Raw genomic sequence first — 15,767 nt, forward strand, 5'->3', positions numbered from 1 at the left:
ACAAGCCCTGGGCTGGATAAACTCATGAGGTGTAAATAACTGAGGCCTGTTTTATAAGAGGGAGTTAATTTACTAGGCAAACATTTTGGATTGCCCAACAAGTCTATAAAATCTCCAGGAAGTGTATTAAAAGCAGCAGTAGGGAGTAGAGGATTTCAATGTAGCTTCAGCATGGTTCTCTCAACTGGCTGAAACCCATGCGCATAGTTTGGATCATTGCGAGTAACCTTTGTATCTCCATTTCTGCGTTTTGTGTAATTATAGACAGAACTTCGTACAGATTGTATGGACAATCATTTTTTGAAAACAGTAGAGCTTTAACCATTTTTTTAAAACTAGAGGAGCCTTAGTTTGTTTTATTTGTTTACATGTGTGTTGCCTATGTGCTTATGTGCTTAGTATGGCATTTCTGCTGTTCAATGTAGGCTAGCATCTTATAGGGGTTGGCACCATTTGGATTCAAGTTAAACTCGGGTTAGAGGCAGTGATATGGAAACGGTTTTAACTGAACTTTACAAGACCCCAGTCTGGATCTCTTAATCCTGTGGCAAGCCTTAAGATCATTTAAAATTGCATTTAGTCATTCTTTTTTTTATGAATTTAAAATCTTAATTAAAATCTTTCACATGTATTTGAAAAAGAGACAATGATCTACTCAAGGTCCAAGTGGAGTTATATTTAAATCTGCTCTGCATTTATTATACTGCCCCATTACTTGTTTGTAAGTGTATTTATAGTTTGTGTGAGGCGAGAGTGTATTAAATGGAATGTCCAGACAGTAATTTATGTGTACAGAAATAAAATAATTTATTTTTATTTTCTATACACAACAAAAAGGATTAAATAACAAACGAAAAAACAAAATGGTGTGAGGGAAGGAGTGCAGGGGTGAAATCCAAAACAAACTGATGACTCGTCTTTAATTTGTCTTCGTGGTGACCATAAACAAAAAAAAAACAAAAGAAATGTTAGTATTTCAAAAAAACCCGCTGCACAAAACCAGTCTCTCCCTTCACCCGTTACTCCTCCTACTTTTTCTTTCGGACCAACCCCGAACACAGTAGTACGTTCCCTTTAGTATGTAATGTCCCGCCTCTGTAGTCAGTGGAACACCAATCCCCAACTGACACGTGTCCTTATCCTTCACTTGACTCCAGTGGCTGGAATTTACATACTCGTACTTCCGCCCCTCACCAAGGTGCCGCCCCTCAAAAGATGACTTTTGCCATGGTCACGAGATCTTGGTAAGGGAAGTCCCGAGTTGGTTTGATGCCACCTACTGTCGGGAGGCTGAATCACAGACCGAAAACCCTTTGACTCATCACATATCCCACCCCTCAGAGTGGAGCCGAAGGAACACTCGGAAACCTCTAACCCTTCCCTTTTACCTCCCTCCCGGGAAAAAAAATCAGCATTTTGATGTAACTTACCCGCACGATACCTTATTTGAAAGGCGAAGGGTTGGAGCGCCAGGTACCACCGCGTAATCCTAGCGTTTGAATCCTTCATCGTGTCTAACCACTTTAAAGAAGCGTGATCTGTGATGAGTACAAAGGGTCGTCCCAGAAGATAGTATTTTAAAGATTCCACTGCCCATTTCACTGCCAGGCATTCTTTCTCCACTACCGAATACCTCTGTTCTCTGGGCAGTAACTTCCGACTGATGTATAGTATCGGGTGTTCTATACCATCTCTCTCCTGGGACAGAACCGCCCCCAGACCAGTCTGCGATGCATCTGTCTGCAGGACGAACTCTCGGCTGAAATCCGGGCTTATTAATGCTGGGGCCTGACTCAAATTAGTTTTAATAGATTCAAAGGCTGTCTGACACTCTGCACTCCACTTAACTTTATTTGGAGCGTTCTTTTTAGTGAGATCAGTGAGAGGGGCGGCTATAGTGGAAAAGTGTGGAATAAAGCGGCGGTAATAACCAGCCAACCCTAACAGTGATCTCACCTGGGTTTTCGTGGTAGGTACCGGTGAATCCAACAAAGCCTGGACTTTTGAAACCAACGGTTTCACTCTACCCTTACCCATTATGAAACCTAAATATTTAGTTTCTTCTTTTCCAATAGCGCACTTTGCCATGTTCGCTGTGAGCCCCGCCCTCCTCAGAGACTGTAAGACGGCTTCTAATCTAGTCAAATGTTCTCTCCAGGAAGAACTATAAATGACTACATCATCGATATACGCAGCTGCATACTCTCGATGAGGTTGTAAAACCCTGTCCATTAGTCTCTGAAAAGTAGCAGGCGCTCCATGAAGTCCGAACGGCATAGTACAAAATTGAAAAAGACCCTCTGGGGTTGAAAATGCCGTTTTCTCACGAGAGGCTTTCGTTAATGGAATTTGCCAATATCCTTTCGTCAGATCCAGAGTTGAAATAAACCGAGCTTGCCCCAGTTTGTCTAAGAGTTCATCTACTCGAGGCATGGGATATGCATCAAACTTGGAGATAGCATTCACCCTCCTAAAATCGATACATAATCGTAGTGACCCATCTGGCTTGTCTATTGGTACTATTGGGCTACACCACTCACTTCGGGAAGGTTCAATTACCCCAAGTTTCAACATACACTCCACCTCCCTTCGAACAGAATCTCTCCGACTCTCTGGAATGCGATACGGTCTCTGTCTAACTCTTAGACCTGGCGGAGTGATAATAGCATGTTCGATCAAATGCGTTCTTCCAGGCACGTTAGAAAACACATCACTGAACATTTTAATTAGATTGCTTACCTCTTCACGCTGATCAGGAGTTAATTGTTCCCCCATCGGGACCTCAATTGCTGACTCTGACTCAATTGAGGGTCCAAAATCCTCTCCCTCCTGTACAGGAGATATAAAATGGACTTCCCGTTCTTTCCACGGTTTCAGGAGATTAACATGATAAATTTGACTTTCTTTCCGACGCCCAGGCTGTCGGATCTCATAATTGACTTTACCAATTGCTCGAATAACCTGAAAGGGACCCTGCCATTTAGCAAACAACTTAGATTCCGATGAGGGCAACAATAACAACACTTTATCTCCAGGTCGAAAGTTCCGAATTCTTGCATTTTTATTGTAGCTTTGTTGCTGCTTCTGCTGTGCCGCTTTGAGATTGTCATGTGCCAATCGACCGACTAATTCTAAGCGATCGCGTAACTGCAACACGTATTTTACTACATTTTTAGACTCCTTTGACTGTTCTTCCCAGCCTTCTCTTATGAGATCCAAGATACCCCGCGGCTGCCGACCGTACAAGAGCTCAAACGGGGAAAACCCCGTTGAGGATTGTGGTACCTCGCGAACTGCAAAGAGCAAGTAGGGAAGCAGTTTAGCCCAATTGCGTTTTTCTTGATCTACAAAGCGGCGCAACATATTTTTCAAAGTCTGATTAAATCGTTCAACAAGCCCATCCGTTTGTGGATGAAAAACTGAGGTTCTAATTGAACGAATTTTCAATAATTTATATAGTTGCTGAATACAGTCTGACATAAAATTAGTGCCCTGATCAGTGAGAATTTCTTTCGGGATTCCCACCCTAGAGAATATTTTTACCAATTCATTCGCTACAGCTATTGCATTCATAGAGCGTAAGGGAACAGCTTCTGGATATCTCGTTGCGTAGTCCACTACTACTAAAATATACCGATATCCTGACTCTGTTCCCTCCAGAGGGCCTACTAAATCTACACCAATCCTTTCAAACGGTACCCCAATAATTGGAAGTGGAACCAGAGGTGCGGGGCGAACTGACTTAGGGGCAGCTAATTGACATTCAGGACACTCCGATACATACTTCCGCACAAGACCATAAACCCCAGGCCAAAAAAACCGGGCCAGAATTCGTTCCTGAGTCTTTTCAGTTCCCAAATGACCTGAAAATGGAATGTCATGCGCCAATCTCATGATTTCTGACTGAAAAGGCCTAGGAACCAATAACTGTTTTACGAGCTGTCCCGTCCCGGGAGCCCGGGTTATTCTATATAATAAGTGCCCAGATACAGAAAAATGCGGAAATACCACCGGTTGTCCTTCCTGCATATCCTTCCCCTCGATATATCTAACCCGTTTCCAAGCATACTGTAACGTGGGATCATTTTGTTGTTCATATCCCAAGTCAATATCTCGGTCCCAATGGTTAGGTACACAGAGAGGAGTGTCTTTTATTACATGACCTTCCACCTCAGTAACCTCGCAGCCCCGGTTACACTGAATACCTACTCCCTTTCCTTGCCGTTTCAACGATTGGTTTACTTTTGTGTCAGACCCCTCCCCTTGTCGTCTCAGAGTTCCCTCATATTTTTCCACCCGACGCTCTCTTTTTGTTTTTCTTGGGCGGATTTTAGGGTTAAACAGGTCGGATTGCAACGGAAAAATCTCGCCAATTGTTTTCTCCTGTTGCTTTAATTGTCCCCTGGTAGAAACTAAGACCATTTCCCGACCTAAAATACGATCAAAAAACGGCCAGTCTCTTCCCAGGAGAACAGGGTATGGTAAACATTGCGCTACAGCCACTTTAACGCAAGCTGAATAATCACCTACAATAAGTCTAACTTTAGTGGTGGGATAAACCCGAGTTTCTCCATGAATACAGGAGATAGCCACTTTACCCTGTGGCTCCCAGGCTACCCCATCCAAGAGAGCTTGCCGAATCAATGTTTGTGCACACCCAGAGTCCGCAAATGCGTAAGTACTCTTTCCCCCGACCTGTACTCTTAACTGATAAGGGCCCTCCCGACATTCCCCAGTGTTCCTACCTGTTACTGCTGACCAGGATCTTGTCGCCAGGTCCACCTTTATTACTGGACAATTCCTGGCAATGTGTCCAGGCTCATTACATTGGTAGCACACTTGGTTAGGAGGCATCAACGGAGTTAATCTGTCCTGCGAGTCCGCGACCGGCAGGTTAGGGGGATTCTCTCTCGCCCAGGATGGGGCTAACCTCGACCTCCATGGTCTGAAGGTCCGGTTACCCCCTCTGGGCTTCATTGGTTGGTTGGTCCGAGTTAGTTTAGGGGCAGGAGTGGGGTCTGACCCGGCACCTTCGTTTGCGTCTTCGTAGGCCTCCGCCAGGAGGAGGGCATCCTCGAGAGTGGTAGGTCTATTCCTCTTAATCCACTCTCGATTCCCTGGCGGTAGTATAGACGCAAACTGTTCTATAACTATTTTCTGCACCAGTTCTTGGGGTGTATGTTCTTCTGGCCGCAGCCACCGGGTGCACTGATCTAAAAGATATTGTCCCGCAACCCGGGGCCGCATCCCCTTGGACAGCTGGTATTCCCGAAAACGGCGCCGGTATGTTTCCTCCGTGATCCCGAGGCGTGAGAGAATGGCTTCTTTAACTTTAACATAGTCCCCTGCATTCGTGGCCGTCAGGGCTCGATACGCTGCCTGAGCTTCCCCTGTCAGGCAGGGTGCCAATTTCATGGCCCAGTGTTCCCTAGGCCACTCTGCAGCCTCTGCCACTCTCTCAAACGTAATCAAGAAAGCCTCGGGATCATCTTCCGAGGTCATCTTCTGAAGATTAGGCTGAGCTGCAAACATCCGGGCAACCGCTCTCTCTGATGTTGATATTGATAGTTTTTCTACCAGCTGTCCCAAGAACTGGGCGAGCTGTTCCAGGTGCCGTGTCTCTCTCTCCTCTCGCTTCTCCTCCTGCTCCCTAAACATTGTCAAAACTGTAGCTGGATCCATTTTCACTTCTGACACCACGTGTGAGGCGAGAGTGTATTAAATGGAATGTCCAGACAGTAATTTATGTGTACAGAAATAAAATAATTTATTTTTATTTTCTATACACAACAAAAAGGATTAAATAACAAACAAAAAAACAAAATGGTGTGAGGGAAGGAGTGCAGGGGTGAAATCCAAAACAAACTGATGACTCGTCTTTAATTTGTCTTCGTGGTGACCATACATAAACAAAAAAAAGACAAAAGAAATGTTAGTATTTCAAAAAAAACCCGCCCGCTGCACAAAACCAGTCTCTCCCTCCACCCGTTACTCCTCCTACTTTACTTTCGGACCAACCCCGAACACAGTAGTACGTTCCCTTTAGTATGTAATGTCCCGCCTCTGTAGTCAGTGGAACACCAATCCCCAACCGACACGTGTCCTTATCCTTCACTTGACTCCAGTGGCTGGAATTTACATACTCGTACTTCCGCCCCTCACCAAGGTGCCGCCCCTCAAAAGATGACTTTTGCCATGGTCACGAGATCTTGGTAAGGGAAGTCCCGAGTTGGTTTGATGCCACCTACTGTCGGGAGGCTGAATCACAGACCGAAAACCCTTTGACTCATCACAGTTTGATTTTCAATGTTTAAAAAATAATCAGCAACTATGTTTTATCAAGTTTAAATTATTTGTAATGTTGTAATTTGAAGCATAATAAAGCAATGTTATCACCTAACCAATAACAACGTTTTATTCTTCACAGTTAAGGCTACGATTTTGGCACCCATGGTGCCCCCAGTCTGTATAATCTTCAGTATGGCTTGACATTACAAACTGAATGTGAACAAAACAATAGGAATGCGATTAAAAGTGAGACTGAGCTAACCACTTTCTGTGGCTTCAGAGCCCATGCAGTAAGGAAAGGCTGTGGTTAACCATTGTGAACCTGCTTACCATCCGATCTCTGCCAGACTTGGGATTGTGGTCTTCTCCACATGCTCAATTACAGACCTTATAGAACTGTATTTCTGACCTGCTTGTTGATTCTACAAGATCCTCCCTCTCAGTGCATTCCAAGCCTTTCTTGCTGCCTTTAGTTTCTTAGTCTTTTTAAAGTGTTTTTGTTCACTGGGATAGCCCCACTGACCATACTGCTAATTAAGATGTATTTTTAAAGGATCACTAGGAAAGGGGAAGACCACTTTCTACTCACATCAGCTGCTTGTCGGTTAGTGTCGTTCCTGAGAATCAACAGTTCTTATTTCCAGATGTCACCCAGTACAAAACACATTTAAAAATGCCTTTTTAAATTTTCTTTTTACATTTCAAAATACAGGATTAGTCCTGACCTTGGGGTTTAATGATATAAGAAGAAGCAGATCTAAATAAACAAGAAATCATCCCCTCAGTAACATGAACTATAACAATATAAAGGTACAACATTTTACAATGTAGCCCATCTTCTATTGTTTTTACTTAACTATCTTAATCTCTAATCATCTTACCCCTGTTTTCTCCCAATTTGAAATGGCCAACCGCTGCAATCCTTGTATTAGAACATAAGAACATAAGAACATAAGAAAGTTTACAAACGAGAGGAGGCCATTCGGCCCATCTTGCTCGTTTGGTTGTTAGTAGCTTATTGATCCCAAAATCTCATCAAGCAGCTTCTTGAAGGATCCCAGGGTGTCAGCTTCAACAACATTATTGGGGAGTTGATTCCAGACCCTCACAATTCTCTGTGTAAAAAAGTGTCTCCTATTTTCTGTTCTGAATGCCCCTTTTTCTAAACTCCATTTGTGACCCCTGGTCCTTGTTTCTTTTTTCAGGCTGAAAAAGTCCCTTGGGTCGACACTGTCAATACCTTTTAGAATTTTGAATGCTTGAATTAGGTCGCCACGTAGTCTTCTTTGTTCAAGACTGAATAGATTCAATTCTTTTAGCCTGTCTGCATATGACATGCCTTTTAAGCCCGGAATAATTCTGGTCGCTCTTCTTTGCACTCTTTCTAGAGCAGCAATATCTTTTTTATAGCGAGGTGACCAGAACTGCACACAATATTCAAGATGAGGTCTTACAAGTGCATTGTACAGTTTTAACATTACTTCCCTTGATTTAAATTCAACACTTTTCACAATGTATCCGAGCATCTTGTTAGCCTTTTTTATAGCTTCCCCACATTGCCTAGATGAAGACATTTCTGAGTCAACAAAAACTCCTAGGTCTTTTTCATAGATTCCTTCTCCAATTTCAATATCTCCCATATGATATTTATAATGTACATTTTTATTTCCTGCGTGCAGTACCTTACACTTTTCTCTATTAAATGTCATTTGCCATGTGTCTGCCCAGTTCTGAATCTTGTCTAGATCATTTTGAATGACCTTTGCTGCTGCAACAGTGTTTGCCACTCCTCCTACTTTTGTGTCGTCTGCAAATTTAACAAGTTTGCTTACTATACCAGAATCTAAATCATTAATGTAGATTAGGAATAGCAGAGGACCTAATACTGATCCCTGTGGTACACCGCTGGTTACCACACTCCATTCTGAGGTTTTTCCTCTAATCAGTACTTTCTGTTTTCTACATGTTAACCACTCCCTAATCCATGTACATGTGTTTCCTTGAATCCCAACTGCGTTCAGTTTGAGAATTAATCTTTTGTGCGGGACTTTGTCAAAAGCTTTCTGGAAATCTAAATAAACCATGTCATATGCTTTGCAATTATCCATTATCGATGTTGCATCCTCAAAAAAATCAAGCAAGTTAGTTAGGCACGATCTCCCTTTCCTAAAACCATGTTGACTGTCTCCCAGTACCCTGTTACCATATAGGTAATTTTCCATTTTGGATCTTATTATAGTTTCCATAAGTTTGCATATAATAGAAGTCAGGCTTACTGGTCTGTAGTTACCTGGTTCAGTTTTGTTTCCCTTTTTGTGGATCGGTATTACGTTTGCAATTTTCCAGTCTGTCGTTACCACTCCCTGTGTCAGTCTGTCGGTACCACCCCTGTGTCAAGAGACTGCTGCATGATCTTGGTTAGCGGTTTGTAAATTACTTCTTTCATTTCTTTGAGTACTACTGGGAGGATCTCATCCGGCCCAGGGGATTTGTTTATTTTAAGAGCTCCTAGTCCCTTTAACACTTCTGCCTCAGTTATGCTAAAGTTATTTAAAACTGGATAGGAACTGGATGACATGTGGGGCATGTTGTCAGTATCTTCCTTTGTAAAAACTTGTGAAAAGTAATCATTTAACATATTTGCTATTTTTTTTTTCTTCCTCTACGATTTTGCCATTTGTATCTCTTAAACATTTAATCTCCTCTTTGAATGTTCTCTTGCTGTTGTAATATTGGAAAAACATTTTGGAATTGGTTTTAGCTCCCTTAGCAATGTTCATTTCTATTTCTCTCTTGGCCTTTCTAACTTCCTTTTTGACTTGCGTTTGCAGTTCCGTGTACTCTTTCTGCGTACTTTCTTTTCGGTCCTTTTTTAATGCTCTGTAAAGTGCCTTTTTTCGCTGAATATTTTTTTTAATTGATCTATTAAACCATTTTGGCAATTTAGTTTTACATTTAGATTTGTCTACTTTAGGGATGTAATTGTTTTGCGCCTCTAGTACTACATTTTTGAAGAACAACCATCCTTCTTCTGTGGGTGTTTTCTCTATTTTACTCCAATCTACTTCTGTTAGTCTCTGTTTCATACCTTCATAGTTTGCTTTTCTAAAATTGTAAACCTTAACTTTAGTCTTTACTTTTGGGGATTTAAAAAACACTTCAAATGAGACCATGTTATGGTCTGAGTTTGCCAGTGGTTCTCTGACCTCTGTTTTAGTTATTCTATCTTCGTTATTTGAAAAGACTAAATCAAGGCATGCCTCCCCTCTAGTGGGTGCCTTCACAAATTGTGTTAGGAAGCAGTCATTTGTCATTTCCACCATTTCTATTTCATCCTTCGCGCTACCCACCGGGTTTTCCCATTTTATTTGGGGGAAGTTGAAATCCCCCATTAGTATGGCTTCTCCTTTGCTACACACATTTCTAATGTCATTGTATAACAGATTATTGTGCTCACCGTCTGAATCTGGCGGTCTATAGCATGCTCCTATTATTATGCCTTTTGAATTTTTGTCTGTTATTCTGACCCATATTGATTCGGTTTTATTTTCTTTGTCCAGGTTTAACACCTGGGCTTCAAGACTGTTTCTTATGTATAGCGCTACCCCTCCTCCTCTTCTGTCCTGCCTGTCTTTCCTATACAGTGTATACCCACAAATATTATATTCGTCCCCATCACTCTCAGATAACCACGTTTCTGTAACACCTATCACATCATAGTTACCTGTTAGTGCAGTAGCTTCAAGTTCTAGAATTTTGTTTCTGATACTTCTAGCATTTAGATAAATACATTTAATGGTTGTCTTACCTGAGTTGTTGTTCTTGTTTTGATGCGGTCTCCCTTCTGTTTTTTTGTTGATTTCTCCCCCCTTCCTTTCTAGTTTAAATGCTTCCGAACCTGCTCGAGGATCTTTTCTCCGAGTAGACTAGTTCCCTTGTTATTTAAATGCAGTCCATCCCGTCTATACAGATAGTCCTCGTTGTAGAATGTGGTCCAGTGATCAAGATAGGTGAAGCCTTCCCGTGTGCACCACGTCTTCAGCCATGCGTTTTGATTAATTATTTCCAGCTGTCCATATGGTCCTTTGCAAGGTGCGGGTAGTATACCAGAAAATACCACAGTTTTGGTTTTCTCTTTTAATTTCCTTCCTAGCTCTCTGAATTTGTTTTGCAGGGATTTTGGTCTGTCTCTTCCAATGTTGTTTGTACCGATGTGGACGACTACTACCGGGTCGTCTCCTGTTCGTTCTAGGAGCCTGTCCACGTTCTCAGTGATGTGCTTGACCGAGGCTCCCGGAAGGCAGCACACTGTTGTAGTAAGGGGGTCCAAACTGCGAACTGAACTTGCTGTGTTTCTCAATATGGAGTCCCCAACAATCATGACCTCCCTTCTTTTTGCTGTCTGGTCACCACTGTCAATAGGGTCCTGGATGTTGTTCCTTTCATTCTCTTGTTGTTGGTTCTGCTCATCAAAATTCTGAAGTGACTCAAATCTGTTGGTTGTTTTGATTTCTGGTGGTTGTGTTTGACGAAGTTTCTTTTTTTCCCTGCTTCTGCCTACCTGAACCCAGCTGTTCTGACCTTCTATCTCCCTGGTGGCTTTCAGTCTGTTAGGGGTGATGCAGACTTCCATGAATTGTGGGTGTGCCAGTTCCTCAAGATCCTGTTGCTGTCTCACTTCCTCCAGCTCCATTTCTAGCATACTTACTAGTTTATGCAAATCCTGGATCGCGCGGCACTTTAGGCACACTTGGTTTAGCTCCGCTGGGTTTTCTCGGATTTCCCACAGCGAGCAGGTGTCACAGATTACTGGCTTGAAGACCATGTTGAGGTTTTTTTTTTTTTTTTTTTTTTTAGTTTAGTTTCTTCTGCAGCCGTCAACCTGCTTTCAAACTGCTTCGAAACTGCTCTGTACTTTTCCACGCCTGTACTTCTCCCACTCGCTGTCGCTTCCACTCGCTGTCGCTGGGAAGACTGCCTCGTTTAACTGCGTTGTTCTGCTGTGCTGTCGGCTCCTCCCCTCGCCCGTGTCTCAAAACGACGCTGAATTTGAATCAGCTGCTCCGAGATTCAGCTTGTTTGTTATCAGAAAAACACACGCGGCTGTTTGACTTTGAGCTGCTGCTGTGTTTCCCCAATGTCCCCTGTTTTCTGATTAAAGCAATTCAAGATGCAATTTCTCCTTTCTGCTTCGAAACTGCTCTGTACTTTTCCACGCCTGTACTTCTCCCACTCGCTGTGGCTTCCACTCGCTGTCGCTGGGAAGACTGCCTCGTTTAACTGCGTTGTTCTGCTGTGCTGTCGGCTCCTCCCCTCGCCCGTGTCTCAAAACGACGCTGAATTTGAATCAGCTGCTCCGAGTTTCAGCTTGTTTGTTATCAGAAAAACACACGCGGCTGTTTGACTTTGAGCTGCTGCTGTGATTCCCCAATGTCCCCTGTTTTCTGATTAAAGCAATTCAAGATGCAATTTCTCCTTTCTGCTTCGAAACTGCTCTGTACTTTTCCACGCCTGTACTTCTCCCACTCGCTGTCGCTTCCACTCGCTGTCGCTGGAGAACTGAAACTCTGTTTCTGTTTGCATCTTTTCACTCAACAAACAAAAGTAGTGGATCTTACCAAGTTAGTGAACCCTACAGGCGAGGCCCAGTAAGGGTTGCTGTGGTTTTGTTAGACAGATCAACCCCGTCATTTATCCTCCCTTGCCCGCAGGTGTATACATGTAAATGATTTGAATGATCAAGCTCCAGATCTCATTACCCCCTGCACTCTACATGGTTAATGTCCAATAGACTAAACCTAATTCAGTAATGCTTGTTATATAACAAATACAATATATGGAAAAGAAAGCATGTTTAAACCTATATTTAACTGCTGAATTCAATGAATTACTTTTCTTAGATCAAGCTCTGGATCTGCATAATTTGGAACAGTGTCGTTCTATCATTGGATTTGAATGATAAAATAATCAGTCAGATCTCATATTTGAATCTGTTCTTACACATCTTACATTCTGCCCTTTAGGACGAAGAACGCCGCATGGCATCAGTCATAGCAAGAAAGGAGGAAGAGAAGAAGAAGGAGGGACACAAACAAGCCATTCAAAAGGTACTGTATATCTCTCAATACTGTCGTGCTTATTTTCACAAAACAGTTTCCTAATGTATAATGAACTCAACAGCAGCTAGGACTGTGTTATGTTCAAAGGGGTCCGGTGAAGTCTAATTCCATTCTATATCCAATACTCACTCTCATCTACAACCCTACTTCTTAGAAAACTAACCCAGCGCTAAATTGGCAGAGTGGAAAGTAGCGCTCTGCTGCAGCACAAATTTGACCCCAACCTGAATGTATTAATTGGTCCAAAATTAATGAGGTACAGCGTCGCCTAATTTCAATGCTTAAATGTGTTGCGTTGGTGCTCAAAATGGGCTACCTGTAGCACAGATTAACAGACTAATCTGAAAAATAGCGCTTCCCCTCCAAATGGGTAGCCTCAATTGAACAGTAGGTAGGTCATTTGGAGAGGCAGAAATGACAGTTCAAAATGGGCTAACCTGTGTTTTTAATAAAATGTACAGGTTTTAACCCACTAAAGTTTGGGTAGCTCATCTGGAGAGGCAGAAATGACCTGTGTTGACTAAGTGTTTTGACTTCATATCATATTATTATTATAATACGACAGATAAAACCAAATATACACAATGAAAAGGATAACTTAATGAAGCAAGTTTATAATACAATAAATACAATTAATTAATTTCATCCCCAGGGAGTTCAAAAAGGATAACACTATGTAACACAATTTTTGTTCCTGGGTAGTAAGTGTTATTTCCTAATTGCTTATGCCTCAAAAGTATAGAAAATGACTATTATTCCCCACAAACTTTGCTTTTGTGACCAGGACAGTGATATTTCAAAATATCACTATTTCCAATGGGAAAATGGGCAAATGGGTGTCTTTTCGTTCACATAAAGTAGAAAAAAACAACATATGAATCCAAATTAACATGTATTTATACTAAAGTAATACAAAGATGACTATAAAAGATTTAGAAGTGAGTAGTTTTTTGAGATTTACGATTATACTGTATTTACAGTATAATTGTAAATCTCGAAAAACTACTCACTTCTAAATCTTTTGTAGTCATCTTTGTATTACTTTAGTATAAATACATGTTAATTTGGATTTTTTTGTTACACAGTGTAATGCAAACCCTAAATAATCTCCCTTCTCAGTACTCACCCTCTGTTCCTGGGTTGTTCAGGAAGGTTAGAAGCCTGCACTCTCCGTCATAAGAAATCCCTTATGACTGCTGCCAAAATGCTCTTTCCTGTGGATACTTTTTGACTTTTTCTTTGTGCCCAAATAAGACCAATTTGAAATCAGACTTATTTGTGGACCCTTTTAGAGCCGGCGTAGTTGTTATACCACTACATAAATCTCATTTTAATATCAGACTTAATTTACAAATGAGCCCCCACCTACAATTGGCCCATGCATATAATTAAGGCTTGACATGCCTTAAAGTGCATGGCTAATGCGAGGCAGAGCGCATTGCACGTCAGAGCGCATTTTGACAGTGCTAACACCGCCTTACCTTGCCAAAAGTGTCATGATACATACAGGGCAATTTTAAGGCCTGTGTAAACTCTGCACTATGGCCTTAACACTTTGCGGTCCAAGATTACAATTTTACCCTGTCCGACATCATCAAAAAGACATAAAGCACAGGTCTCTAGTTGTTTTTTCTCTGGAAAAAGCCGAGAAAACCTTTTAATGGCTAGGTAAGACCGATAGGAGCTGAATGAAGCTGAAAAAAAAAGGTGTATCTCATAGCCTCATGCACTACAGAGGTAACACGGACATAAAGAAAAAGGAGATAGCTGCTTCTGCATCCAGTGCTCAAAGAATATCGCAGACATTTGCAGAGTTTTTTGAGATGTTATAGTAGTAAAATAATGACTTGAATCTCATTATTGAGGAGTTTGGTGATAAAACGAGTGATCAGGAGAGGATTTATCAGTATGCACATCTATAAAGAGGTATGTGAAAAATACAACGAACAAGGGGTTGGGCTTGGCTGAAGATACAGTACTGAGTGTCCTTTTGCGATTCAATGTCTTTTAAACCTGTTTTACTCTGAAAAAAAAATATTGAAAAATATAATGTAAAATAAACAGCACGTATGAAAATAAATTGGATCTGACGCGCCTGACAAGCGCTGAATTTCAACATGGGCCTTGAAGCTTCAGCCCAGCGATTAGGGGCTAAGGACCTCAATTGGGTGTTATTAGACTGAAGTGTTCTCTGTGTGGTCTGAATGTTAAAGCATAGCTATCTTGTTGTCACTGACAGATTTCTTTTTCATAAATAGTGCTGTTTGACAGCAGTAAGATACAGAGTGACAGAGACAGTGTAGTTTACCCATGGATTAGCAGAAAATGGTGTTTTCTAAGTGGGATAATGAATGCCATCAGTTTGAGAAGGCTGAGGTTAATTTTCTCTCTGCGTTTTTTTCGTATTTAAGAGCCATAGCCAAGAAATGAAAACAAGAATGACCTAACCCTTTCATACATTTTAATTTACACCACCAACATCGCTAGTATAAAGCTAGACAGGCTTTATAAATCTATGCAAATATGTATTAGTATTGCTTTAATTGGTGACATGTGTTTTAAAAGTCTTAAATATTAGTTATATTAATTAATCCATTCTTCTTCGCCATATCCTTATCATTAACATGTCCTCCCTGGAAAAAAATGACATTTGTTCTATTAGGTATGTCTTACTTTTATATTTCTTATATGAGTTGTTGCAGGGGGACAGGTTAGTGGTTACACTCAGGTGTACCAGCTGTATTTAAAGAGAAGACAAATTAGTTAAAAATGACCAGGATGTGATAATTCAAACAGTAAATGATATACTTGATTCTAAACAGCAAGAAGAATGCATTAGTTAAGATACATATTTAAGACCTATATAACACTGCTTTTTAAGAAAACCCAGCACACCGCAGAACTGCATACGTTTAACTGTTTAGCAACCATGGATAAGATAAGCAGGCCTCCCTGTGCAAGAAGTAATAATTCAAGTACATTTTAAATTTAGATTAGAACTTTCATCCACCGATCAGGAAACCCCATTGCAGGCCTCCTTTAAATAGAAAGGTTAGTCCACATTTAAATAGTAGAAACAGCTGAAAAATAATGATAATCTCCCGGATATGAACCCTGGTCTGAATTGTCAAGGTGCTTGTTGCTGCGTTGGTCAGACCAGCTTGCAAACTCTGGGGTTAAACCTTGCTAATTTCTAAACCATTCCACTCTACATTGTTGGAGTTTCCCACGTTCCCATCCCTGAGCCTGGAGGGGTTGTACGAAGTTAATGTCACACACCACTCCTTTTCAGTGATCTCAGCTGCATTTAAACCAGCCTGCCTTTGTAATGTGAATGCTGAGTGTGATCGATTTCAATGA

General features: G+C 41.4%; 1 protein-coding gene across 1 annotated transcript in view; it reads left to right on the forward strand.

Annotated features, from left to right (window-relative positions):
- Nucleotides 1-15,767, forward strand: part of LOC121299327 (leucine-rich repeat-containing protein 49-like) — a 212,292-nt gene that overhangs the window by 124,964 nt on the left and 71,561 nt on the right. Inside the window, exon 11 of the mRNA XM_041227018.1 lies at nt 12,312-12,395. Coding sequence (XP_041082952.1) covers nt 12,312-12,395 — 84 coding nt within the window. The remainder of the gene's footprint in view (nt 1-12,311; nt 12,396-15,767) is intronic.

This window comes from Polyodon spathula, chromosome 24, assembly GCF_017654505.1.
Source record: "Polyodon spathula isolate WHYD16114869_AA chromosome 24, ASM1765450v1, whole genome shotgun sequence".
NCBI lineage: Eukaryota > Metazoa > Chordata > Actinopteri > Acipenseriformes > Polyodontidae > Polyodon > Polyodon spathula.